At 39.7% G+C, this 26,152-nt stretch overlaps 1 protein-coding gene across 2 annotated transcripts in view; it reads left to right on the plus strand.

Annotated features, from left to right (window-relative positions):
• Tek (TEK receptor tyrosine kinase) overlaps nucleotides 1–26,152 on the plus strand; it is a 119,280-nt gene that overhangs the window by 50,814 nt on the left and 42,314 nt on the right. For both annotated transcript variants that reach the window (XM_052176765.1, XM_052176766.1), the window contains exons 3-10: nucleotides 1,681–1,791; nucleotides 2,225–2,377; nucleotides 6,483–6,614; nucleotides 7,007–7,147; nucleotides 13,407–13,535; nucleotides 15,909–16,060; nucleotides 23,224–23,368; nucleotides 23,666–23,821. In XM_052176765.1, coding sequence (XP_052032725.1) covers nucleotides 1,681–1,791; nucleotides 2,225–2,377; nucleotides 6,483–6,614; nucleotides 7,007–7,147; nucleotides 13,407–13,535; nucleotides 15,909–16,060; nucleotides 23,224–23,368; nucleotides 23,666–23,821 — 1,119 coding nt within the window. The remainder of the gene's footprint in view (nucleotides 1–1,680; nucleotides 1,792–2,224; nucleotides 2,378–6,482; nucleotides 6,615–7,006; nucleotides 7,148–13,406; nucleotides 13,536–15,908; nucleotides 16,061–23,223; nucleotides 23,369–23,665; nucleotides 23,822–26,152) is intronic.

The raw sequence follows: 26,152 nt of genomic DNA on the forward strand, positions 1-26,152 counted from the left end.
CACCATAACCAAAGCAACTCTTACACAGACAACGTTTAATTGTGGCTGGCTTACCGGTTCAGAGGTTCAGTCTGTTGTTATTAAGATGGGAACATGGCAGTGTCCAGGCAGGTGTGATTCAGGAGGAGCTGAAGGGCCTCATGACCCATGGCCCTCAGTGATACACACTTCCTCCAACAAGGCCACACCTCCTAATAGTGCCACTCCCTGGGCCAAGCATATTCAAACCACCGCAACAAGTTAGCTGTCTAAGCTAGAGAACTACACAAAACACTAGAGTCTTACAAGTCAGCCTCCATGCAAAAGTCTAGAATGAGACAAGAATTAAGACACTGATCAACTGATTCATCGACAGGTCCTTAGGGGAGCCTCTCTGACTTCATTTAAGACTTGGTCGGGGACCAAAACTCAGTAGGGATTTTGCTGTTTTGCCATTAAGTGCAAGATAGTCTGCTGTTGAATTCTGATTTAGGTGTTTTCTTATCAGAGAGTCTCTTATTTATGCAGGTGTGATCAACATAATCAGGGGTTGGGTTCCCTGAGTTTCTGAAGGTCTTTAGTGGTAGTATTCAAGCTGTCTGTATTTTTCTTCAGGAGTTTTTTGTCTGCTTGATCAGTTGGTTTCAGAGTTACCATTCTGCTTGGAGACCTGTCAGGTTCTTCTTTTTACTGTTAGTGTTTTGTTTCATAGACTTTGAAAGTTATGCTAGTTTTATTATGTTATGTTAGCATATAAACAAACCACATGCGTGAGATTTTCTAATAAGATTTTACTAGATGTCTCTGTCTCACCACATAAAGGCCATCTTGACCCCTAAATACTTCTGGCATTAAAAATATTTTTTTCAATGTAAGTACTTCGAGATTAGTTTCTTTTAGTTAGCTTAGTACATAGTTTTCTATTGCTTTATTTCTCTCTCAGTGCTGACCAATTCAATAATTGAATCAACTCACACATGTTAATTAAAGAGCAGAGGATAAAAGCATTAGTGTCTATCTTTTTCAGTATTCTAGTCTTTATAGCATGAACAACTGCAGCTTTGTATTCATTGCACACTGTTTGGTGTGCTCTAAAGCAGTTACACTTTTTTTTTTAAACCAACAATCTCCACCACATAAAAAGACCAAAAGAAAAGCGAGTATGCAAATGTTACAGTCTTTTCTTTGTTGAGGACTCATATTCCATTAGAATCCTTTTGCATTTTGAGTAAACATACTAGGGATTGGGGAAGGGTAGCAGATTAGTTAATATAGTTCATAATTAATATCAGGATATAGTATAATGGCAGGTGCCAATCATCATAACGTCCCCGCTTCCAAGTCATTCGCAGGATAGAATTATCATAATTATCATATATATATATATAGTGTGTGTATGTATACATATATTTTATAAAGTAAATGATCATTCCTTTCATTAGATTCCTTAAAGGGTTCATATAGTCTATTATGCACTATTGTTCTTCATATCAGAAAAACCAGGTGATGCTTGGCATGTGCTGGGTCTCATCCACTGGGATTAGTGTTTATTAGAGGAAAATGTGTGAATTTCTATCTATCTATCTATCTATCTATCTATCTATCTATCTATCTATCTACCTACCTACCGGTCTGTCTACCGGTCTGTCTGTATTTATTTATTTATTCATTCATTCATTTATTGTTTTTCTCTTTTAAAAGCTTCCTTCCTACCTGCTACTTTAACTATGACTGTGGACAGAGGAGATAATGTGAACATATCTTTCAAAAAGGTATCAAGTAAAGAAGAAGATGCAGTGATTTACAAGAATGGTGAGTCTATTTCATCTCTTTCTATTACCTTCCATCCAGGAGATATTGGATGACAACTAACACATTAGATATTGTCATATTGCAATTTCAAGGGTAGTTGTCTAAAAAGCTGCTGTGATGCAGGCTTGTCAAATCCTGTGTATAACAGAGGCCCTCTTAGACGAGGTGTTTGCTTATTTAATCCAGCAAAGTGAGGTAGGGATTAAAAAAAAAGAATGCACACACACACACACACACACACACACACACACACACACACACACGTAAAGTGTAGGTGCATACAATAAAGCTGATGGTGACATATAAGTAGAGTCTCAAATCCATCCAGGTAAGATGTGAGATTGTCTGACCGTGAGGTTGTTTGATGATGAGAACAAACAAACAGGTTTGTTTGGGCACAAACTTTTTTTCCTCCACTTTTCTTGATTGCCAGGTTCCTTCATCCATTCAGTGCCCCGGCATGAAGTACCTGATATTTTAGAAGTGAACCTGCCTCATGCTCAGCCCCAGGATGCTGGTGTGTACTCAGCCAGGTACATAGGAGGAAACCTGTTCACCTCGGCCTTCACCAGGCTGATTGTCCGGAGTAAGTGACTGAGCCACCACTCTTCCATACTGATGTAGTTAGGATTTGTAGTTTCAAGTTATGGCAACCTGTAATGCTACATAAGCAAGATGGAGGGAGATCAGGCAGGATATGAAGCATTCTTAAGAATTTGATAGAAAGGTCAACAAGCAAGTTGCAGACAAGATATACTCTAGGGAAGATGGGGGGGGGATGAAAGGGGGAGGAGTTCCTGAAGTAGTTGGGTTGGGTTAAATTTGTCTAAGCTTTTCATTTAGGAGGTTGTTGTAATCATGGCTAAGGTTCACAGTGCTTTACTTCTGTAAAGAATTATCTTGCTCTAACATACATAGATGCCAACCAGCCTAAACCAGGAAGCCACAGGCAAGAGCAGAGCCATAAAACAGAGGCTGTAGTTGTATTGCAGGACCATCCCCATTAGAAAGTGGAACTGAAGTGAGGAGAATGGTCTTTCTCGATACTGGGATGTGACTGTTACAGGAGAATGAGTTCGGTCATCTGGACTCCTAGGTAAATGTAATTTCCTTCAAGTCCCATGCATTCTAGAGCGTTTGACTTTGTAGTGTGAAAGTGCAAGAGCTAAAACTAGGTAAAACGTCCCTGTCCACTGTAGTAGGATAATCATCAAAGTGGAAGGAGCCAGCATCAGTAATTTTTATGGAACAATTGACTTATAGAAAGTAAGAGACTTGCCTCAAATTCCCCTCAGCCATGTTTGATTTGTGCTATTAATCATTCAAGCCTTTAGGCCTAAATCTCTGTAATTCAGTGTTTTGAAAAACATTAACTGTATTGAATAGTATTGTGTTGGTGTTAAAGACAGAGTATAACACAATAAACCCATTGTCCTTGGGTAACTCCCAGTCAGAGCAGGTTATGAATATAGATAACTCAGCATTACAGTATAGAAGTAGAAGTATAAAAAGTATAGTTAACTTAGTTTATTCCCCATGCCAGGACACTTCAAGAGATATAAAGTAAGGTGTTATATAAGCAGGAATATTTGAACTTAACTACAGAGAAATCTGCCCCTGTTCCCCAAACTGGCTTTTTGTGCAGTATTCATTTAAAGCCCATCTTTAAAGGATATTAGTAAATCTGAAATATTCAGCTTTCGATGTCTAGCTTTTCAGTTACTTCTCAATTCTCCTCCAATTCCACCTTTACACCACTACACAGGAGAGGCCGAAAGGTAAAGAAGTAGTTTGCACTCATTTCTTAAGGTAGCTCTTGTCTGATATAATGCTATATACTCAAGGACTCAGAGTGTGGGATAAGGGGGGTATGCTGTCTTAGAGTGGAACCATTGGACTAAGGCATATTTGCTTGAGACTGGGAGAAAACAGAAGAACCCTTAATTCTCACAGGAACACATAAGTTCTGACATTAGTGTGTAGGCTCCCCCAACAACAAGCAGGTCTCCAGACAACATCACCTGAATATTTTCTTAATTATTAATCTTACAGTTTAACTCTGTTCTGCCTCCACCTGGAGACAGTGTCAGATCCCACAGGTAAGGACTCCCTTACATATAATTGTCCTTGTTTTGCTTGCAAGTTGAGAACACAGGTTATGTCCTATGCTCCTGACTGAATAGCTATACCAAGGTTTCTCAAGTTTCCATTCTTTGCTTTGGTGAATTGCTAGGTCATTTCCCAGAACTCAGAGAAATAATTTAGGTTTATCATAGAGAATACTAAAGAAGGTCCAGATTAAGTCACAGAGCAAAGGTACGAGGGGCTAGGTGCTGGGAGGAGGGACAGAGTACTTTCAGGCACTCTCCAGGGACCTGCTAAGCCAAAAGCTCCCTCAATTTTCTTCAATCGTTAGCCACCCTTTCAGCCTTTAGCCCTCCCTAGAGATTAGAGATGGGACTAATGTCCCAAGTCTCCTAGTCTCCTTTGGTGTTTCTGGTGACCCTTATTATAAAGTTACTTAAGGGCCCCTTTACCGTAATAATTAGCACTCAGAAGTATTATTAATAGCATATAAAAGGTGTTTATAACTTTGAGGGTTTTAGGAACAGTGTGCCAGGAAACAAGTGCTGAAACCAAAAATTTATTTCTTAATATATCACATTGTCATCTGGAAAATGTTTAAAAATCTTTAAACACTTAAACCAGTATATCATGAAAGGCCCCTAATTTAGATTTCCAAGTGCTAGGTTTACAGAACTGAGCCATATCAAGTTTACAGCTTATTGTATATGTCAAACATGAATAGAGATTAGAATTTGGAGCTTATCTGGTCTTTTCCCATAAAGCAAAAATCCCTTCACCCCTCCTCCCCCCTGTATTGTTTTCTGCTTGGAGTATATGACGATGCCTGTGATAGCATATTTAACAAAGCTATTTGAGAAGCACACTGGCGTCTAAAGTCATTCAAGGGAAGTCTGAGTGGAGCTAAGCTCACCATATTTAACAACAGCTCCTCTATATGACTTGCTTGATGTTTATTGTGGGAAGCTGAAGTCACAAGACCATCTCTTCTGTATGAACTAAAGCATAAAAACAGATGTTGCTTTAACATTTTGTCTTAGAAACCCCACTGGTATGTTTATAGATTGTTTTTCAGTATAGGTTTTTTATGACAAAAGATTTGTTTTTTAAGTATTTTCTTTTCTTTTTTGCTTTTTTGTTTGTTTTTTGTTTGTTTTTGTTTGTTTGTTGAGACAGGGTTTCTCTGTGTAGCCCTGGCTATCCTGGAACTCACGCTGTAGACCAGGCTGGACTCAACTCAGAAATCCACCTGCCTCTGCCTCCCAAGTGCTGGGATTACAGGCATGCGCCACCAGTCCCGACCAACAAAAGATTTCTTACAATGTAGGTTCTATTTCCCTTTGCATGCCATGAATAATACATGGATTCTTAAAATATAGCATCACAAAGCTTAAAAACTCAGTCACATAAGTGAATATTATTCAATTATCAACAAACTCAAACTTCCCCATCCTAAGAGAGATCACTTGGAGTGATCCTTGGGAGTTTTAGTCTTCTTCCTAAGATTGGGGATGAGACTGGGCTATACCAACAGGCAGACAATAGGCTGGAGAACAGTTTCATGTATGAGAAGCCTGTTTCACTTAAATTATCTGACTTTATGTTTATTGTGTGTAAGAGCCTAGTAGCCTGGCTCACAGTAATTATGCAGTTCTATTATATGCCAAGGGACGTAACTATTAGCTTTCAGACATCTTGCAACTTTATCTATTGAGGCTGGTATGTGTTGATAGTTTTCCTGATTATTTTAGAGAAAATGCTGATAGCCAGGAGTTCTGGCCAAAGAGAATTTGAGGTTACATCAGCTGCAGGCATGTATCCAAGCACTATGAGATTAGTGCCTGGAGACAATGATACTAGTTCCCTACAGAAGAAAAATGGTGCCAACATTTCAACCACAAAGAGCCATACTAGTACTCCTGAGTTTTCTGTACATTTGAAGTTATTCTTGAGTCTAATTAACAATCAACTAGGAAAGAGGAATCTAGGAAGCACTTAATGCTTTGAGCTGAGTTTTGCATATCTTGCTTTTTGCTTCACTTGTTTCTTACAAGTTTGTGGAGATAGTGCATCCAGCTGGCTCTTCCTCTCCCTAGCCTTAGCCTCTCCTCCACCTACTCCAGGCTGAGTCGATGTCTGGGCTTGTTGGCTGTGGGTCTGGGGTTTGTTTCTGTCAGGTTCCTTGGTGATAGAGACACCATTGATCAGGGTATCCATTTTAAAAATGCTTCAGTCTTGGACCATACCATGAACATGCCAAAGTCTCTTCCTAGTGCCTCAGCCTGGAACGCATTGTCTGGCCTTATCTTTCTTGCTGTTTATGTGGTTCTGTACTGCCAGTTCCATCCTGCTCTCATGGAAAGCCTCCCTTTGTGTACTCTTCTGTTGGCAAGGCAGAGGGTTTGGTACTTCTTGTCTCGGCTTCTGTCATCATTTACCGTTTAACTGTCTCATTCCACATTACACTATTAGCATTTAGAGTGACTACATTTGATCTTCATCCTCATTGCCCGCTAAAAGGACTATCACATATTAGTTGCTCAGTAACAGTTCATTGAGTGAATATGCTTTCCACCTCCATGTGGTTTTATTTTGTTTAATCATAGGATGTGAAGCTCAGAAGTGGGGGCCCGACTGTAACCGTCCTTGTACTACTTGCAAGAACAATGGTGTCTGCCATGAAGACACTGGGGAATGCATTTGCCCTCCTGGGTTTATGGGGAGGACGTGTGAGAAAGGTAAGTGAATATTCTTGATGACTAAACATAGCTTTAGCATAGATGAGGAGGGAGCTAAATGGCCCCCTTAGGCCCATGGTACCACCTTTGTGTAGATTAGACCTTTCTAAGGGTTATTTACTGCAAAGTTACTGGAAAGTTATAACAAAAACACCAATTTGTGAGGCTTCAGTCAGTGGGAAGGTTCATAATCCATAGAACAGAGTGGTGGCCTCTTTGGGATGCAGTTCTATTTTTTAAAAAATGGATTATAATGGAAGGCATGGCCTTCTCTTGGCCAGCCTTCAGATTAGAATTCCCCTGTCTAGGAGAAACTTCATAGAGTAGAGTCCAGCCTTTCAAGGGCTGATGATTTGATTCTGAATCAGCCTTTGTATTGTTTCCTCCCACAGCTTGTGAGCCACACACATTTGGCAGGACCTGTAAAGAAAGGTGTAGTGGACCAGAGGGATGCAAGTCGTACGTGTTCTGTCTCCCAGACCCCTATGGGTGCTCCTGTGCCACAGGCTGGAGGGGGCTGCAGTGTAATGAAGGTATACACCACTTACATGGGGGACAGGGGAAGCTGCAGCTGGTGACCAGAGGCCAAGCTAACTGACACCAGCAGCAGGATGCATGCATTGGGTTGCTTGGTTGCTTACCCGTTATTGGATGCAGGGATTAAAATCACAGATTTTTTTTTTTTATGAAAAAAAAAACATGTTATATTGGACAGCGAGATTGGGTCTGGGAGTCGATGTTTCTCCTGCATGTCACCCAGGGATCTTGTTAAAACACAGATTCCAATTGTGTGGTTCTGGAACTGGGGCCCATGGTCATGCATTTATATTGGATCTCTAGGCAATTATGTTTCTGCCGACTTGTAGAAAATGCGTTGAATGCAAAAATTAAGAAAGATTTTTATTTTATTTTTGTCTTAGTCTATAAAAATCAGGCTTTGGATTTTTATAGAATAGATCCAGATAAGATTTAAGGTTCAAAAAAAAAAAGGTAACTCCTGTTACTCAGGGATCTTACTCAAGAACTCACAATTGCTACTGCCAAACTCATTAACAAATCCTTTATCTCAGCCTTTTCTTTGTGTTTCTGGTGAGGACACTTGGGATCTACCCTCCCCAATGTTGAAGTACGTGATATTGTACATCTGCCTGTACTTGCCACAGTATGTCTCTAAGAACTCCTCAAACAGCACAACTGAAACTTTGTATCCATGACTAACACCTCCACATTTGCCCCACCAATCCCTGGAAACCCCTGTCCACACTTTTGTCCCTTAGATTCCATCTACAGGGGAGAGCAAAAAAAAATACTTCCCCTTCTCTGTCTGGTTTATTAACTTAGATAATTCAACTTAGACTCATCCATGTTGTCAAAAATAGTTGCAGAATTTCCTTCCTCACCCCCCTCTCTCTCCCAGTCTTTCTCTCTCTCCCCCACCTCCCCACATATAAAATTATTTGATTTCCAGGTGTAGAGTTTCTGTATCCTATGGTAATTGTGTAATTTTTTGCTTGTGTTTTTAGGGAACTTCCACATTGTTTGGGGTAGTTATATGCCTGTAAACAACGCATGCATGTTCTTTTCTTTATGTTCAACCCTGTCTGCTGACATACTGATCCTAGCCATTTTAACAGTTGCAAGATGATGTCTCATTCAATTTTTAATTTGTGTTTTCTTGAAGTTGTCTGACTTCAGTGTGATCACTGTCAGGGCCATGTGCATGTTGGGCCACATCCATTGTACTCTGATGACCGGTGCTATTAAATATGTTTGCGTGTACATATTGGTCATCTAGATATCCTCGAAGAGATCTCAACCAGGTTCTTTGCCCATTTTTTTTCTTGACAATTATTTATTTATTTACTTAGGTCCCAAATGTTGCCCCCTCTCCTGGTCCCCCTTGCAGAGTTCCTCCCCCTATCCCCCTTCCCCTCAGCCTCTGAAAGGACAGCTCCCCTGGTATTCCCGCCCCACCCCCAAGTAGATCAAATCTCTGCAGGATTAGGTGCATCCTCTCCCACTGAGGCCAGACGTGGCAGTCCTCTGTTACATATGTGTCAAGGGCCTTGGACCAGACCATCTATGTTTTTTGGTTGATGGCTCAATTTCTGGGAGCTCCCAGGGGTTCAGGTTAGCTGACACTATTGGTCTTCCTGGGGGGTTGCCATCTCAAGGGCCTTCAGGTTAGCTGACACTATTGGTCTTCCTGGGGGGTTGCCATCTCAAGGGCCTTCGATCCTTCCCCTAACTCTTCCACAGGGGTTTCTGACCTCTCTCCAGTATTTGTCTGAAGGTATCTGCATCTGTCTCAGTCAGCTGCTGGGTAGAGCCTCTCAGAGGGCTGCTATGCTAGCCTGTCTGCAAGCACAAGATAGCATTATTAATAGTGTGAGAGATTGGTGCCTACCCAAGGGGTGGGTGTCAAGTTGGGCCAGTCACTGGATGGCTTTTCCTTCTTTCTCGGCTCCGTCTTCTCTCTCTCTCTCTCTCTCTCTCTCTCTCTCTCTCTCTCTCTCTCTCTCTCTCTCTCTCTCTCTCTCTCTCTCTTTAAAAACAGGTTGTCATGCTCTTCAGTTACTTGAGCTTCTCCCATGTACTAGACAGAACCTCTTAGAGTATGTACGGCCTAGAGTTATTTTCTCCACCCCACTGATTGTCCTCCACTCTACTGACTGCCTGCAACCTTTTAATTTGATGCAAACTTTATTTGTCTCATAGGCTTTTGTTTCCTGTGTCTTTAGGATAATACCCAGATCATTCCTCAAATTGATCTTAAAAAAAGATTTTTCTTTTTCATGTTTTCTCCTAATAGGTTTTACAACTTAAGGTCTTGGGTTTAAGTCATTAATCTATTTTCAGTTGATTTTTGTATTGGAGGTGGGATGACAAATGCATTTTATTCTTCTGCTTGTGGCTGCCTATGTTTTCTCCACATTATTATTGACATAGCTATATTTTTTCCATTGCGTATTTTGGTTCCTTTACTGAACCAATAAAAATACAGATCTGCTTCTGGATTTTCTGTCCATGTGACTGTTTTTGATGCTAAAATGTGATTTTGAGTACTTTAGTTTTATAGTATATTTTGAAATCAAGAGGTATTGTTATTCCTTTTTTTGTTTTTGTTTTTGTTTTGTTTGTTTTTGTTTTTTTTTTCCAAGACAGGGTTTCTCTGTGTAGCCCTGGCTGTCCTGGAACTCACTCTGTAGACCAGGTTGGCCTTGAACTCAGAAGTCCTCCTGCCTCTGCCTCCCCAGTGCTGGGATTAAAGGCGTGTGCCACCACACCACCATCTGGCCAGATATTGTTATTTCTTGCTCAGTGTCGTTAGTTAATCTGATTATATATATATATATATATATATATATATATAATATGAAAGTAACATTTGCTTTTTTGGCTCCATTCCATTAACACTTTAGTGGAGATTGTGCTGATTGATGCTGAAAAATGTAAACTTTCTACTGAACAAGTAGCCAAGTGGAGACTATCCACCAGGAAACCAAGGGATAATACTGTTTATAAATCAGATTTTTAAGTAAAAGTAATCCCATAGTTGACCAAACTAAGGACAGTTGGTTGGGTCAACAGAATCCGTTCATCACCTAACAGATTGTGTCATTGTGCTAGGCAGTTGAGTAGCTCTCACAGGAAGGGAGCAGTCCCTGCTGCCCTCGAAGGAGCTTGGGAAGTTAGAAGCACGCGGAATGGCAGACACTGCTGTAAGAAGAAAGTACGGGACAAGGGGAGAAACCCAATAGCATCATAAGTTCTCTTATTTGTAGTAGTTTGACAGATATTTTTCTCTATCTTTGCTCTGCTTCGTGCTTACTTAATTGTCAGATATGTCAATGTCAACAGATTTGGAAATCTAAGACACTATTTCTTTTTAAAAAGAAATTAGTATGTGTGGGGTGTGTTTGTGTGTGAATGTGGTAGAACTATTATCAATTTTCTGAGAAACCAACAGATTGATTTCCAAAGTGGTTGTGCAAGTTTGCACTCTCACCAGCAATGAGGAGTATCCCCTTTGCTACACATCCGCGACAGCATGTCCTGTCACTTGAGGTCGTGATCTTAGCCATTCTGACATGTATATGGTAGACTCTCAGAGTCATTTTAATTTACATTTTCCTGGTGACTAAGGACATTGAACATTTCTTTAAGTGTTTCCTGGCTGTTTGAGATTCCTCTGTTGGGAATTCTCTATTTAGCTCTATGCCCCAGTTTTTAATTGGATTATTTGGTTTGTCGGTGTCTAACTTAAGTTATTTACATATTTTAGATATTGGCCCTCTGTCAGATGTAAGGTTGGTGAAGATCTTTTTCCATTCTGTAGGCTGGCATTTTGTAATGTTGATGGTATTTTTGCCTTACAGAAGTTTTATCAGTCTTATGAGGTCTCACTTGTCAAGTGTTGATCTTAGAGCCTGAGCCATTGGTATTCTGTTCAGGAAGTTGTCTCCTATACCAATGTGTTTAAGGGTATTTCCCACTTTCTCTTCTATTAGATTTAGTGTATCTGGTTTTATGTTGAGGTCCTTGACCCACTTGGACTTGAGCTTTGTGCAGGGTGATAAATATGGATATATTTGCATTCTTCTACATGTAGACTGCCAGTTAGTATAGCAGTTTGTTGAAGATGCTTACTTTTTGACCATGGTATGGTTTTGGGTTCTTGGCAAAACTCAAATACTCTTAGGTGTGTGAGTTTATTTATGGGTCTTTGATTCTATTCCATTGTTCAACATGTCTGTTTCTATACTGATAGTCAGGCAGGACTCCCAGAGGAGGGATAAGGATACCAACCCACCCACAAAACCTTTGACCCAAAATTTGTCCTTTCTATCAGAGGGGCAGGGACAGAGATAGAGCACAGACTGGGGAAGTAGCCAACAAATGACTGACCCAAACTGAGACCCATCCCATGGGCAAGAACCAATCCCTGACACTATTCATGATTCTCTGTTATGTTTGCAGGTAGGAACCTAGCATAACTATCCTCTGAGGCTCCACTCGGCAACTAACCAAAACAGATACAAAGACTTAAACTCAAACATTAGACACAGTACAGGGAATCTTGTAGAAGAGTTGGGGGACAGATTGAGGGACCGGAAGAGGACAGGGACTCTACAGGAAGAACAACAGAGTCACCTATTCTAGCCTCTTGGGGGCTACCGGAGACTGAACCATGAACTAAAAAGTGAGCATGAGGCTAGACCTAGGCCCTCTGCAGAGGTACAGCTTGGTCTTCATGCAGGTCCCCTAACAACTGGAGCTGGGGTTTACTCTGGCTCCATTGCCTGCCTGCAGATCCTGTTCCCTTATCTAGCTACATTGTCTGGTCTCAGTAGGAGAGTGTATGGTGGGTATGTGACTTGATATGCCAGGGTGGGTTGGTACTGGGAGGGGGTAGTGGGGGGTAGGAGAAGGGAAGAGGGAGGGATTGCATGAGGGGGAGCAGAAGAAGCTGCAATCAGGATGTAAAGTGAATAAATTTAAATAAATTAGTGGAAAAATACCCTAAGAAAAGCAACTTAAGAGAGAAGGGGTGTGTTGGGCTCATAATTCAAAAGTATGTTCCATTTGGTAGGGACACCAGACGGCAGGAACTTGAAGCAGCAGGTCACATGGCATCCGCAATCAGAAAGCAGAGAGAAATGATGGCTTTGTGCAGCTCAGTTTCTCCTTTTGATCCCCAGCTCAGGGGATGAGGCAACCCACAATTGGCAGGCCTTCCTCCTTCCATTAACCTTATCAACTGTAATCCCTCACTGGCATGCCCAGAGGCTCATTTCCCAGAGGTTCTATCTCCCATGAAGTTGACAATTGAGATTAATAATCATTGTACTTTTCCCATTGCAGATGGGGGGGGCGACTTTTATATTTTCTGCTGAAATTCCTTATTGTTGTCAATGTACTTTCATTGAGCATAATTACTTATAATTGATTTAAAAATCTTATCTTCTTTTTGAATATTAGGTCCCTGCAGTTAGTTGCTATTGAGATTTTCTTTTCTTTCTTTTTAAAAATGGAACACATTTCTGTACTACTTCTTATGTTGAGTAATTTGAAATTTTATCATGAGTACCTAATGTTAGATTGTGTGGATTCTGGAGTGGGATATATCGCTTAGGAGGACTGCTCACTTTGTTTTGTTTTAATTTAGTTTACTGACTTGGTAGGACTCAAGCTATCAGCTATGACTCTTAGTCATCAGGTCAAACTCTATTCAGGTTTTTTTCATCTTCATCTGTGCTTCTCTGAGTATGTTGAGCTTGCCATGTGATTCAAGGATCAGCCAAAGATCTGAAATTTCTTTCTAACTCAGTATTTCTAATTTTCTTTCTCTTTCCAGTGACTACTGACTATTTCCTCCAATTTGCCAGGCTAATGAGACAACAGATTTTCTTTTGAGTTTTATCCTCTCACATGGTGTCAATCATACCCAACACTTAAGCAAAAAACTGAAAAATGAGAAACACATCATTCCTTCCAAATTTCACTGCCCCTTTAAAAGTTCCCTGGCTTCCTCTGCCCACACACATTCTCCCGTGATTTTAAGTAGTCTTTTTCAGAATATTGTATTGTGAAGTATGTTCTAGTATAAAGTTACTGAATTCTCTGGAAACAAAATTGACTAAGCTTTAAATCTCAGTAAATCTCACAAACCACACACTACTGTATATAATTCAGCAAAGTTGATAGTATGGAAGGAAACAAAAATTAGCCATCAAGAGCCTTCATTTTCTCTCTTCCTCTATACTAAGTGTATGACATCTTTATTTCCAGCATGTCCATCTGGTTACTATGGACCAGACTGTAAGCTCAGGTGCCACTGTACCAATGAAGAGATGTGTGATCGGTTCCAAGGATGCCTCTGCTCTCGAGGATGGCAAGGGCTGCAGTGTGAGAAAGAAGGTAAAGCAAGGTAACACTGTGGTCAGGGTCATGTTCAGCATGTCTGAAGAGAGAGCCCTACTGGTATAATTCTTACCCCTGGCATGCTAACTTCCTGTAGCTATTCTTACACACACACACACACACACACACACACACACACACACACCCCAAAATAAATGAATAGCATTCTATTTCTGTTTAAGGATCTGTAATAGTTTCTTTTCTATTGCAGTGATAAGACATTATGACCAAGACAACTATAAAAGAAAAAGTTTAATTTGCCTTATGGTTCCAGAGATTTAGAGTCTCTGATGGCAAAGGAAAGGCTTGGCTGTAAATAGTTCTAGTTCCAGTTGAGACCTGATGTCTCGATCTATAAGCAGGAGGGAGAGTCAGCAGGGTGGGGTGAACAGAAAAGGGAGAAAACCCTGGCAATGTCCCAGAGGCTTTTAAAACCTCGAAGTCATTACCAGTGACACATTTCCTAGTCACCCACAGCACAGTGAACACCCGTCTCAGAGAGCTCAACCTCTAATAGAACTCTGATTCAGATGCCCTGCTTTTTTGAATTGTTTCTGTCTTTTTAACTGAAAATGTTTAAGAGATACTATAGGAAATGAGGGATAGAACGGTAACTTCTAATCCTGACATTTCTTATCTTTCTCAAACAGTTCCACCACTCGGGACTAAAAAGTCAAACATCTGAGGCTATGGGGTCATTCTCATCCATACCTGCACAGGTGCCTCATAGTGCCCTCGTTTCTGAATAAACCAAATGCTTGTTGAGATCTCCATAGACATACATTCTGGCAAAACAACCACACACATAAAAAACAGTAGAAAAAGAGCATGGAATAGAATACATTTTACAAGGGTAAATGTGATTTAGAAAGAAATACATTTCCAGTTCAGTCTTTGCCAGAACAAGGCAGCTAGCTGGCTTGGCTTTCTGTCCCTGTGAAGAAATGGCTGAGAAAGTCAACAAGATGGCCTACATGAGAGATCACACAACATGACAGGATACCAGAGGGATTGTAGGACAAAACTTATTCTTTTTAGGCTAATCTACCTTTGAGTGACCTAACTGTGCTCCTAGAAGGACTACGTCAGTCTTTTCTGAGAGCATAACACAATGACCTGACTGTCTTATCTATGAAAGCCTCCATCACCTCAAAACACTGCCATGTTGAAATGTTAAAGGTCAAATTACCAGGACAGGCACCTTTGTGGATACACTTAAACAGAAATCCAATCATGCTAACATCTCTGTATTTAAAATTAAGTTAACCAGAATTTTCCTTTTTGGTCAAAGACCTTGTGCTTTAATTAAAAGTCAATTAATTAGTACAGGTACCAGGAGCATGGGTTACTGACACCATCCATTGCTTTTGTTAATACTGGAAATTTTTTTTCTTCATTCAATATGGCAGCACTGTTTTTGATTTGACTGTTGACTAGAGATTGCTTTGGGAGAGTTTCTCTCATGTCTGTGACATAATTGTATATAATTTAAATCACTCCGTTCTTATTATTTACACATCACAAAGATTTCTCAGCTAGTGAAATACATTTCTTACTTTCATACTGAGAATTATTTTGTTGATGAGAAACACTGTGTGGCTATTTCCTAAATTGAGGAACTTGATTGTTTGTTTATTCATTTATTTATTTATATATTAATTGATTTTATAAATCACTTTAAAAAGCAAGATGGGGACTAAAAACTAGGTTTGGGATAGTGTGTGGCTATGATGATCATTTTATTTTGAGACTCTTCCTCTTTTTCCAACTCCATTGAGGAAGCACAGCACCACGGCAGAAGACTGTGCACTTTGGATTGAGGAAGAAGTGAACCTGAGTCTAAGTTTCGAGGTTCAGTCCCTTCTTCTGTAAAGTAGAGGTATTAACAGTATCCTCAAATTTATTAGGCAATGATAAATTAAAATAGTTATAAAGCTCTCACATAGATTTTAGTCTCTTTTCCTGTTGCTATGATAAGATATTCTATCAAAGGCAACTTAAGAGAGAAAGGTTTATTTTGGCTCAAGTTCAAGGTCCTTCCCCATCACGGTGGGGAAATCAAGGCAGCAGGAGCTGGAGAAGGTCACATTACAATGAGAGTCAAGACCCAGAGAACAATGGATGGCAGTGCTCAGCTTGTCCCCTGCTCAGCCTCCCTAACAGGGAGTGTACCACGTATGTCTTCTCACATCAGATAACCTAATCAAGACAGTCTCTTACGTACATGCTCAGAGACCCATCTTCTAGGTGATTGTGAATTTTGTAAAGTTAATGATTAATTTAACCGCAGTGAGTGACCACTAGACTAGCTATTGCTGTTATGGTGAAGATTAAACCACATTGTTCTAATTTTTTTTTTTTCAAATCTAGGCAGGCCAAGGATGACTCCACAGATAGAGGATCTGCCAGATCACATTGAAGTAAACAGTGGAAAATTTAACCCCATCTGCAAAGCCTCTGGCTGGCCACTGCCTACGAGTGAAGAAATGACCCTAGTGAAGCCGGATGGGGCAGTGCTCCAAGTAAGGACCATTTTTCAGTATGTCTGCTTAGCACCATAAGATGGTTCCACTGAGGCAGTCTGTCTCTGAAAGCTGGAGTTTATTCCAGGGCTTAACCCCTTCCAGGCTGGTGTGTTGTCATCTTTGATCAGTGTCATGCTGCACTTATCAAATGCAGATACTGATTCACCGAAATCTCAGCAACTTCTCTGTATGGGGAGTGCTGTAATGTCAGGTTGGGAATTTGCCATCACAATGGGGTTGTCAGCTCTGAGTGCCAAGGACACCCTATCCTACAAGACTGTCCAACTGTGTGTACTGGACTACATACAGGTCAGACGATGTAAGGCCCTCACTTTGTCTCCTTTAAGTCCTGTATTAAGAAGAGCAACATGGTCTAGTGGCTACACAGGGATCTCGAAACCCATGAATGAGTAACATATTGTGCTATCATGGCAAAGATTTTGTAATATATTGAGAACTATATATTCATTCCAATCACTTGGCTTTTTTTTAATTTAAAATAATTTTTTTCACACAGAATATTCTGAGCATGGTTTTCCCTCCCTTGTCTCTCCTAGATCTTTTCTACTTCCCCACCCATCCAACTTTATACCTTCTCTCTTCTCTTTAGACAAAAGGCACAAACAAACAAACAAACACCAGAATAAAACAAAGCAAACACAAGAAAAAACAAAGAAAAATGACAAATATATTCCCACTCAGAGATACATACGCATCCACAAACCCCATACAAACACAAAATCAGAAACCATAATAGACAAGCAAAGGACAGCAAATATAAACAACAACAACCCTACCAAAACAAACAAAAATCTAAACAAAGCATTATGAGCAAAATTTTTAAAAAGTCAAAAGTTTTGCTCATAATGCTTTGTTTAGGTGATTTTTGTCTTGGTCATTGTCTTAGTTAAGGTTTTATTGTGGTGAAGAGACAACCAAGCCCAAGGCAACTCTTATAAAGGCAAACTTTTAATTGGAGCTGGCTTACAGTTTCAGAGGTCCAGTCCATTATCATTATGGCGGAAAGTATGGCATCCATAGTGCTGGAGAAGCCAAGGGTTCTACATCTTGATATGTGGGCAGCAGAAGGGGACTGTTCTCTGCAGGGAGCCAGGAAGAGACTCCGGATCACATTGGCCAGACTTTAGCATACATATGAGACCTCAAGGCCCTGCCTCCACAGTGGCACACTTCCTTTAACAAAGCTACACCTCTTCCAGTGAGGCCATACCTTCCAATGAGGCCTTTCCATGGATCAAGCATATTTAAACTACCACAGCCTTCTTCTATATATGGGCATCCCTATAATGTGGTTTGTATATCCAGTGGGGCTCCATTAGAGAAAACTAATTTTTCCTTTGAAAGTCGTTTTCAGTTGGAGCTATCTAGGTTTATGGATGATTGTGTCCACTTCCTCTCAGCACTGGGACACCATCTGAATGTTCCAAGGTGTCTTACGCTGTGCCCTGAGTCTCTATATTTGTTCCCATCTGCTGTAGGAGGACCTGATTCTGGCTGAGTGAGACACTGATTTATACGTATAGCAGAATGTTGTTAGGAGTAATTTTATTACTATGTTTCTTTAGAAGAACAGTGGTATTTGCTTTCCCCCTTAGTCCATGGCCTATCTAGTCTTAGGTTCTTAGCCGTCTGAGAAGTGCTAGGCATACGTTTCATCTCCTGGAGTGGGCCTTAAATCCAATCAGAGAGCAATTGGTTACTCTCCTGACTTTTGTGCTTCTATTGTACCAGCATATAATCCAGATAGGTACCCTTTGTAGGATGAAGGGTTTGTAGCTGGGTTGGTGTTTACCTTTCTCCTCTAGTATACAGATGATCTTTCTGTACCAGGGATACTAATCATTAGGGGTGAAGGCTCTAGGTAGACACCAACTTGACTTTTCAGTATTCAGTGAGTGACATAGGTGTTGTCTTCATCAATAGGGCCTTATCAGTTTGTGGAGAGCAGCAAATAGTCATGGCAATAGCCTGGGTTGTTTGAGGGTTTCCATGAGACCCCTTTGACCAACAACTCGATTAGATGTAACCTAATCCTGGCACTGGATATTTCACTTGGTAGCAAGAGAGATCTAGTTGGACCTTTGTCTCCCCATTCAAATATTCCATTCAAATATTTTTCATGTATTTCATGTATGATTTTCATAGTGGTATATGAGTTTGCACTCCCAACCAGCAACGGATGAGTCTTCCCCTTGCTCCACATTTTCACCATCATAAGCTGTCATTTGTTTCTGTGAGGATGTCTATCAAGCTTCTACAGTTGTAGGCTTCTATGTAATCCCTAAAATGGTCCTTAGTTTTAGCTATTCCTCTACCATTTCCCTACCTCCTTCTTCCTCTTCCTCTTTATTTAATCATCCCATTCCAATCCCTCCCCATCTCTCCATAACTATATAAGCTATTTCCATTCACTCTGATCCTTTCCTGTGTACCCAGAATCTGTGGTTATATGGATCATAGCCTTCTTTAACAGCTAATATTCACATATGAGAGAATAAATACTACATTTGCCTTTTGGGGCAGGGGTTATCTCTCTTAGGATGATTTTTTTTCTAGCTCCATCTATTTACCTGCAAATGTCATGATTTCAGTTTTTTAGAACGGAGTATCATTGTGTAAATGTCCCACATTTTCTTTATACATTCTTCTGTTGAGAGAAATCTAGGCAGTTTCCAATTTTTGGCTATTGTGAAGGCAGCAACAGTGAACCCAGATGAGCAAGTGTCTCTGTAGTAGGATGAAGTATTCTGTGGGTCTGTGCCCAAGGGTGGTATAGTTTGGTCTCAAGGTAGATCTATGCCTAGCTAACTGAGGAATCACCACCCTAATTTTTATAGTGCTATACAAGTTTGCACCCCCAAACAACAATAGACAAGTCCTTCCCTTACCCCATATGCTCACCATCATAAGCTGTCATTTGTTTGATGGAGAAGACATATCTTAACTGTGGATAGTCCTTATCTAAAAATTCCTTTTCCATGCCCATGTGCTGAGTGTTTCCCCATTGTTCCCATTTGGGGTGGGGTGAGATTGTGGTCCAGTCCTAGACTATGAACACACATTTTCTCTGGTGTTACTTACTGAAAAGACTGCTCTTGTTCCATTTCATATTTTTAGCACTTCTTGTAGATTAGTTTGCTATAGACATGTCGTCTGCTTCTCAGCTCTCTATTTTGTTCCATTGCTCTGTGCTTCTTTTTTTTTAAAGATTTATTTATTTATTTATTTTATGTACATGAGTACAATTACAGCTGTCTTCAGACACACAAGAAGAGGGCCTCAGGTCCCATTACAGATGGTTGTAAGCAACTATGTGGTTGCTGGGAATTGAACTCAGGACCTCTGGAAGCCAATGCTCTTAACGGCTGAGCCATCTCTCTAGCCCTGGTCTGTGCTTCTTAATCTCATGTCAATGCCATGCTGTTTTAATCACTATAGTTTTGCAGTATAGATGGAAATTGAAATGACTCTTGCATTTAGTTTTTGTTCAGTTTTTCTTTGCTTTAAATTAACTAATATACATGTGAGCCTGTGTGTATGTGGGTATATGTGCACTGCATAGGTAGAGGAACCCACAGAGGCTAAACAAGGCCATCAGATTTCCTGGGACTATAGTGACAAGTGATTGTGAGCTGCAATGTGAGTGCTAGGCATGGTACCCACATTGTTTAAAGAAGGAATAAATGCTTTAACCTGTGAGCCATCTCTACAGCCTCTTTGTGGTCTTATTGTTATTGTGTGGGGTTTTCAAATATAAAGGTTTCAGATATTAGGAGTTTCACTGGTATCTTTGTAGAGAGCATTGCTTTCTTTGGGTCATATGAACCATTTTAACAGTGTTTGTTCTACTTAATCATGAAGACAAGATATCTCTTCACATCTTTTACCAATATTGTATACTGTTTTTATTATAACAAATTTTTACCCCAGACTAAGACTTCTATATAGAATAAAAATGGTAATAATGGAATGTTCTTGTCTTGTTCTTAATTCTAACAGAAATAGTTTGTGCTTTCCCCCTACTTAATATAATACTAACTATAGATTTGTTATGTATAATTTTTATTTTTTCATATGTTTTTTTTTCTATTCTGAATGAAGAGATGTTGGATTTTGTCAAAGGCCTTATCTATATCTCGAGAGATAGCTGCATAATTGCTTTCTTTTAGTGCCTATGATCTATAATTGTATTGTTTTGTTTTGTCTTTTCATGGTTGAAGTATAGAGTAATTCTAGTTTGGTAACAGAATCTGGTAATGGTCCTCCCTTGTCTGTTTTATGGGACTTTTTGAAAAACTCCAGTCTTAGCTATTCTTTGAAGGTTTGCAAAATTCACCAGTGAATCCATTTGGGCTTGGTCTTTTTTATATGGGAGACTTTTATTATTATTACTGCTATAGTAGACATGCTTATTGTGTACCTGTTTAAACTATCTCATCTTGGTTTAATTTTCATAGATTGTATATGTCTAAATACCCATACATTTCTTTTAAATTTTCTAAGTTAGTGGATGTCTTTATGTTCTATTACTGTGAACAAATAACATGATCACAGCAACTGTTATGAATAAAAAGTATGTAATTGGAGCTGGCTTGCAGTTTTAGACATTTAGTCCATCTCATTATGACAGGAAGCTTGGTGGGATGCAGGAAGACATGGTGCTGAGAGTTCTACATTCCATTGGAGTACACAGGCATTAGGAAGAGAAAGACTTTGGTTTTGGCTTAGGCCTTTGAAACCTTTAAAGTCTACCTCCAATGATACACTTCCTCCAACAAGACCACACATCTTAATTCCTCTCAAGTAGCGCCACTCCCTCATTGCTAAGTATTCAAATATATGAGCCTACAGGAGCCATTCTTATTAAAACCCACAGTGAAATATATATTTTAAGTAAGTCTTAAAGACTTTCTTCATTTCTTTTGGTATTTTTTGTAATGATTTCTCTTTCATCTCTAATTTCGTTTACTTGGGTTCTCTCTTTTGGTTAATTTGATGGTTATTTTGTTTATATTTTAAAGAGCCAATTCTTGTGTTTTTCATTCTCTGCATTTTGTTGTTATTGTTCTTTATTTCTAGTCATTAGTTTCTCCTCTGATCTTAATGATTTCTCATATCTACTGACTTAGGGTCTGGTTTGTTTTTCTAGAACTCTATGGTGTATCATTAAGGTAGTGTCTGTCTTTTGTTGTGAGGTGAATTTCTTGTAGGCAAGAAAGTAGTAGTTCCTGCTTTCTTTCTTTCTTTTTTTTTTTTTTTATAGTATCTACTAGTCCATGTCTTTTGAATGGGAAGTTGAGACCATTAATACTCAGAGTTAATATAGAAAGGTGTGTATTGATTCATGCCGTTTCATTGACTTTCTAATGTTTGGTGTCTTTCTTGTCTCTTGATTAACTATTATTCTAGTATGGAAAGTCTTCCTCATGGCTTTGTTTTCTCAACGGGATTCATTCAAGTATTTTCTGTAAAGCCGGTTTAGTGGTTATCAATTCCTTTAGTCTATTTCTCATTGTCAAATGTTTTAAATTTTCTTTAAGGACAGATAGCTTTGCTGAGTGTAGTTTTCTGTGTTGGTAGTTCTTGTCTTTTGGGATTTGAAATATTTCAAGTCCTTGGTGCTTTTAAATTTTCAGTTGAGTATCCACTGTTATCCAAATAGACTCATTTTTATATGGGACATGATATTTCTCTCTTGCTTTCAATAATCTTTCTTTGTCCTGTTTAGTGTTCCTAATTATAATAAAACAAGGAAGTTCTTTTATGGTCTGTCTCTGTGGTACCTAAATGACTCCTGTATCTAGATTGGCATGTCCTTTTCTAGCTCTGGGAATTTTTCTGTTATAATGTGTTATATGTTTTATATGTTCTATGCCTTTAGAATGAAATTATTGTTCTATGCCTATAATCCATAGATTTGGCTTTTTCAGAGTGTTACCTATATTGAAATTCCCAGTTTAGCTTCTTACTAATTTATTTTTGCCCTTGTTTGGTTATTCTAGTTCCTCCTCCTTGTATTCAGTTTTAGATATTCTGTACCTGGAGGCTCTTTTCTTGAGTTCTGGTCTCAGGATATAGGTGTTTGGGATCCGTCTAATGCGAAGTCTCACTGCTTGGCACTGAGCTCCAGGTTAGGTCCCATGCTCAGCTACTTTTTTTGCTCCCCGGCTGATGGAATCTTGCTCCTTGCTATGGCCCAAAGGTCTCGTGATGAAGGCAGTTCTTAGCCAATAAAGGTCCAACAGTTTAGCTTACAGAGTACATACTTGCATAATGGAGCAAGGTTATGAGGCTCTGCCTGACACTCTGTTTCACTATGATACACCTGATACTAGATAGGGTCTAAGACTTTGGAGTTAATCTCCCTACCCCCTCCCCCAATGAAAGGGAAGCATGTCTTTCCACACTATGCTGCTTGGCATTGGAGGAATTCCAAGTAAGTTTACTTTCTTCCTTCTGCAGTATACCTTTTCATATTTTCGTGTTAAAAGTCAGCACTGGTTTCTTTCACCTGATTCCCTCAGCTCTGGTGAAGGCATTTTTGGTGAGTGAATAACTTGTTGGGTTTATTGCTCTGTGAAGAGACCATTGCTGGACCTTCTAATTCAGGTGTCATGTTGGTCTTCTATCCATAGCTTTGTATCATTGCCTGCCTCATGTTTGCACAAAAGGCAACGGGATGGGTGAGGTTAAGTATCTGAGGAAGTGGACGAGAGGAAAAGATCCATGTGTCTTTAGATCCACGAGTCTTCCCTTTGCACCGTCCTAACAGCCCCTCAAATATGCAGGATGCTACTTTGTCCTTCCACCCCACCATGTTAAAAAAAAAAAAAAGGAAAAAATGCTACCAAGGGTAGTTTTAAAAGAATTAAACTCCTTGCTGTTAAGTGTTTATTTGACACTTTCAAACAGAAATACAACAGCAGGATCTGGGAGGGCATCAGTCCAATATAAACTTTCAGGGTTGCTACAATAGCTTTGGAAATAAGCCAGTGATTATATTAGCATTGTAGTTAGCTCCTCAGTCTCTCCTAGAAAACTTCCTACTAAACAATGAGCTGGAGTATGTGTTATGAGCCTTTGTGTGTAAGTACCCCAAGAAATTCTAATATATTTTTGTGTTTGACTGATTGTTCTAGCCAAATGATTTCAACCATACAGATCATTTCTCAGTGGCCATATTCACTGTCAAACGAGTCTTACCTCCTGACTCAGGAGTTTGGGTCTGCAGTGTGAACACAGTAGCTGGGATGGTGGAAAAGCCTTTCAACATTTCCGTCAAAGGTAGGCTTCTTGCACGATAAAGCACAAAGATAGGTTTGTCTTAGCACTATAGCAAGGCCATTTTCTTGAAGCAGTGATGGGGCCTGCTGAGTCATGGCACAAATTTTAGATTTTAAGCCTTCATGTAATCAGCACCAGGGAAGGATTGTGGAAGGGCTCTTTTTGAAGGAATCATTTTAAAGCAGGGATAGTGGAGGGGAGACAGGATTGAATGGGAACTCTTGGAGAGTTAGCTATGAGATTAAACAACAACAAACCCCCTAATGCTCAAGAATGACTCTGACTGCTCAAATTTAGTTCTTCCAGAGCCCCTGCATGCCCCAAATGTGATTGACACTGGACACAACTTTGCTATCATCAATATCAGCTCTGAGCCTTACTTTGGGGATGGACCGATCAAATCCAAGAAGCTTTTCTATAAGTCTGTCAATCAGGCCTGGAAACATATTCAAGGTAAGGTTTGGATGCAGAAGGCACCAACTGGAGGTTCAGTATCAGGAAAAAGATATCCCTTATATATCAAAACCCCTACCCATATCAGCCCATGCTAATAGAAGAACATAAGACTATTTTGGCACATGCAGAAGCCATGAAAGTTCTAGGAATGACATGCTTAATACCACTGAACACTCTACATTGGGCTACCATCTATGTAGCATTTCTTCTCAGGCCTCTGAACTGCCAGTCTTGACTTTAGAACTCTACCATGCCTGGCCATGGTGGAAAGTATGATTATACCATAGGAACAGGAAGGTCTAGAGCCATGCTTGAAAGGCAGAGGTACTTAATCTGCCCGAATCTCGAGAGCCATCATTTCTGCTGTGTTAGATGCACCCCGCCCAGTCTCTCATTTCTTACCTTGTCTCATTCTGAAGACATTTAACACAGAGGGTTTAAAAAAAATGACTCTGGAAAAATTTAGTCTGTGGAGACAGGATTGCACTTAGGGTGGGAAAAGAGGGGTTGTTGTGATGAGATCTGCTGGACCCTCCCGGCTGGGGAAAAATGCTGTAAACTGAGACAAAAGATTGTGCAAGTCATGAAAAAAGTAAATGTGTCTTAAAATATATATTAGCTTTATTTGCTGTGTGATAATGTAAAACTATACCTTTTAAAAAGTAAGTTAAAAACAAATAGAGCATTGTCAACTGCGCATGCTCATTTAACTGGGCTGTCTTGGAGACAGTTCCACCATATAGAGCGTTGTCAACTGCGCATGCTCCTAACTGGGCTGTCTTGGAGACAGTCCCACCATATCGAGCGTTGTCAACTGCGCATGCTCATTTAACTGGGCTGTCTTGGAGACAGTTCCACCATATAGAGCGTTGTCAACTGTGCATGCTCCTAACTGGGCTGTCTTGGAGACAGTTCCACCATATAGAGCGTTGTCCACTGCGCATGCTCCTAACTGGGCTGTCTTGGAGACAGTCCCACATTGCTAGTGGATAATGTGGATTCTACCAGTCCCAGTTTCATCAAATTGTGCCTAATTTCCCTAAATTATTTCCCCTAAACTTCCTTTGTTCTACTGTATGTAGACATTTCTGAATATTATGAAAAACAAGAAAAAGGGGGCTTTGCTCATGCAGAGGACCTGGGTCCATTTTCCAGCATCCCTGTGGTGGTTCAAATCTGTCTAAACTCTAGTCCCAGGGATCTGACTCTTCTGACCTGCGCGGGCACCAGGCATCCACATGGTATACTTACATCTGCAGGTAAAACACACCCCTGTACACAAAAAGCAAATAAACAAATCTAAAAACAATATACGAAAAATAGGGGCCTGACTTCATAATGCACCCAAACGTGACACATAGAATAAAGTGACATTTATTACTGAACTCTTCTCATTCCATTGTACATACAGCCCAAGTTTAGGATTTTTTTTGTTAGTAATATGGCTTTAATAATGAAGAATAATCTTCTAAGAACTGTTAAACATAGTTCACTTTTTTTTTCCAAACTGGTTAGCAACTTATCATAAGGTAAGTCAGAAGCTGAACTTTGCAATATCCACAGCTGTAAAGACAGGGATAAAGAGACCAACAAAACTAATGGCTAAGGGAAAAACACACGCCCATTTTTTAAGGGACTCTAGAGATCCTCACTGTGCGAATCTGACTGTTAGAGATCCATTGTCTGGTAAGGTTAAACAAAAACCTCTGGGCCTTTTTGGTTTTATTTTTGGGTTTTTTTTCTGGATTTGGTTTTTTTGAGACAGGGTTTCTCTGTATAGCCCTGACTGTCCTGGAACTCACTCTGTAGACCAGGCTGGCCTCCAACTCAGAAATCTGCCTGCCTCTGCCTCCCAGAGTGCTGGGATTACAGGAGTGCGCCACCACTGCCTGGCTCCTCTGGGCCTTTTTGTCTCTACTCACTTGATTTGAAACAATGAAAATAACATTATTTTATATTATGTTAATTAAGCTTCCCAAGTATGGCATCCTCTGTGGTAGATCTGTTAGGATTAACCTTGCAAATGAAAATGCAAAAATATTAGAGCAAAATCTATACACGGCCTAAAAGTATAATGCTAATATGTATACCAAAATCTAAAATTATACATGCTAATGTATATACCAAAACCTAAAAATATACACACTAATATATATATACCAAAACCTAAAGCTCTATGTGCTAATATTATATATTTAATATATATTTAATTTATATATTTTAATAAATTTATATTAATATATATTTTATATATATTAAAATCTAGAAATATACATGCTAATGTATATACCAAAGCCTAAAGCTCTTTGTGCTTATATATATATATAT

Source organism: Apodemus sylvaticus, chromosome 3 (assembly GCF_947179515.1).
Source record: "Apodemus sylvaticus chromosome 3, mApoSyl1.1, whole genome shotgun sequence".
Classification (NCBI taxonomy): Eukaryota; Metazoa; Chordata; class Mammalia; order Rodentia; family Muridae; genus Apodemus; species Apodemus sylvaticus.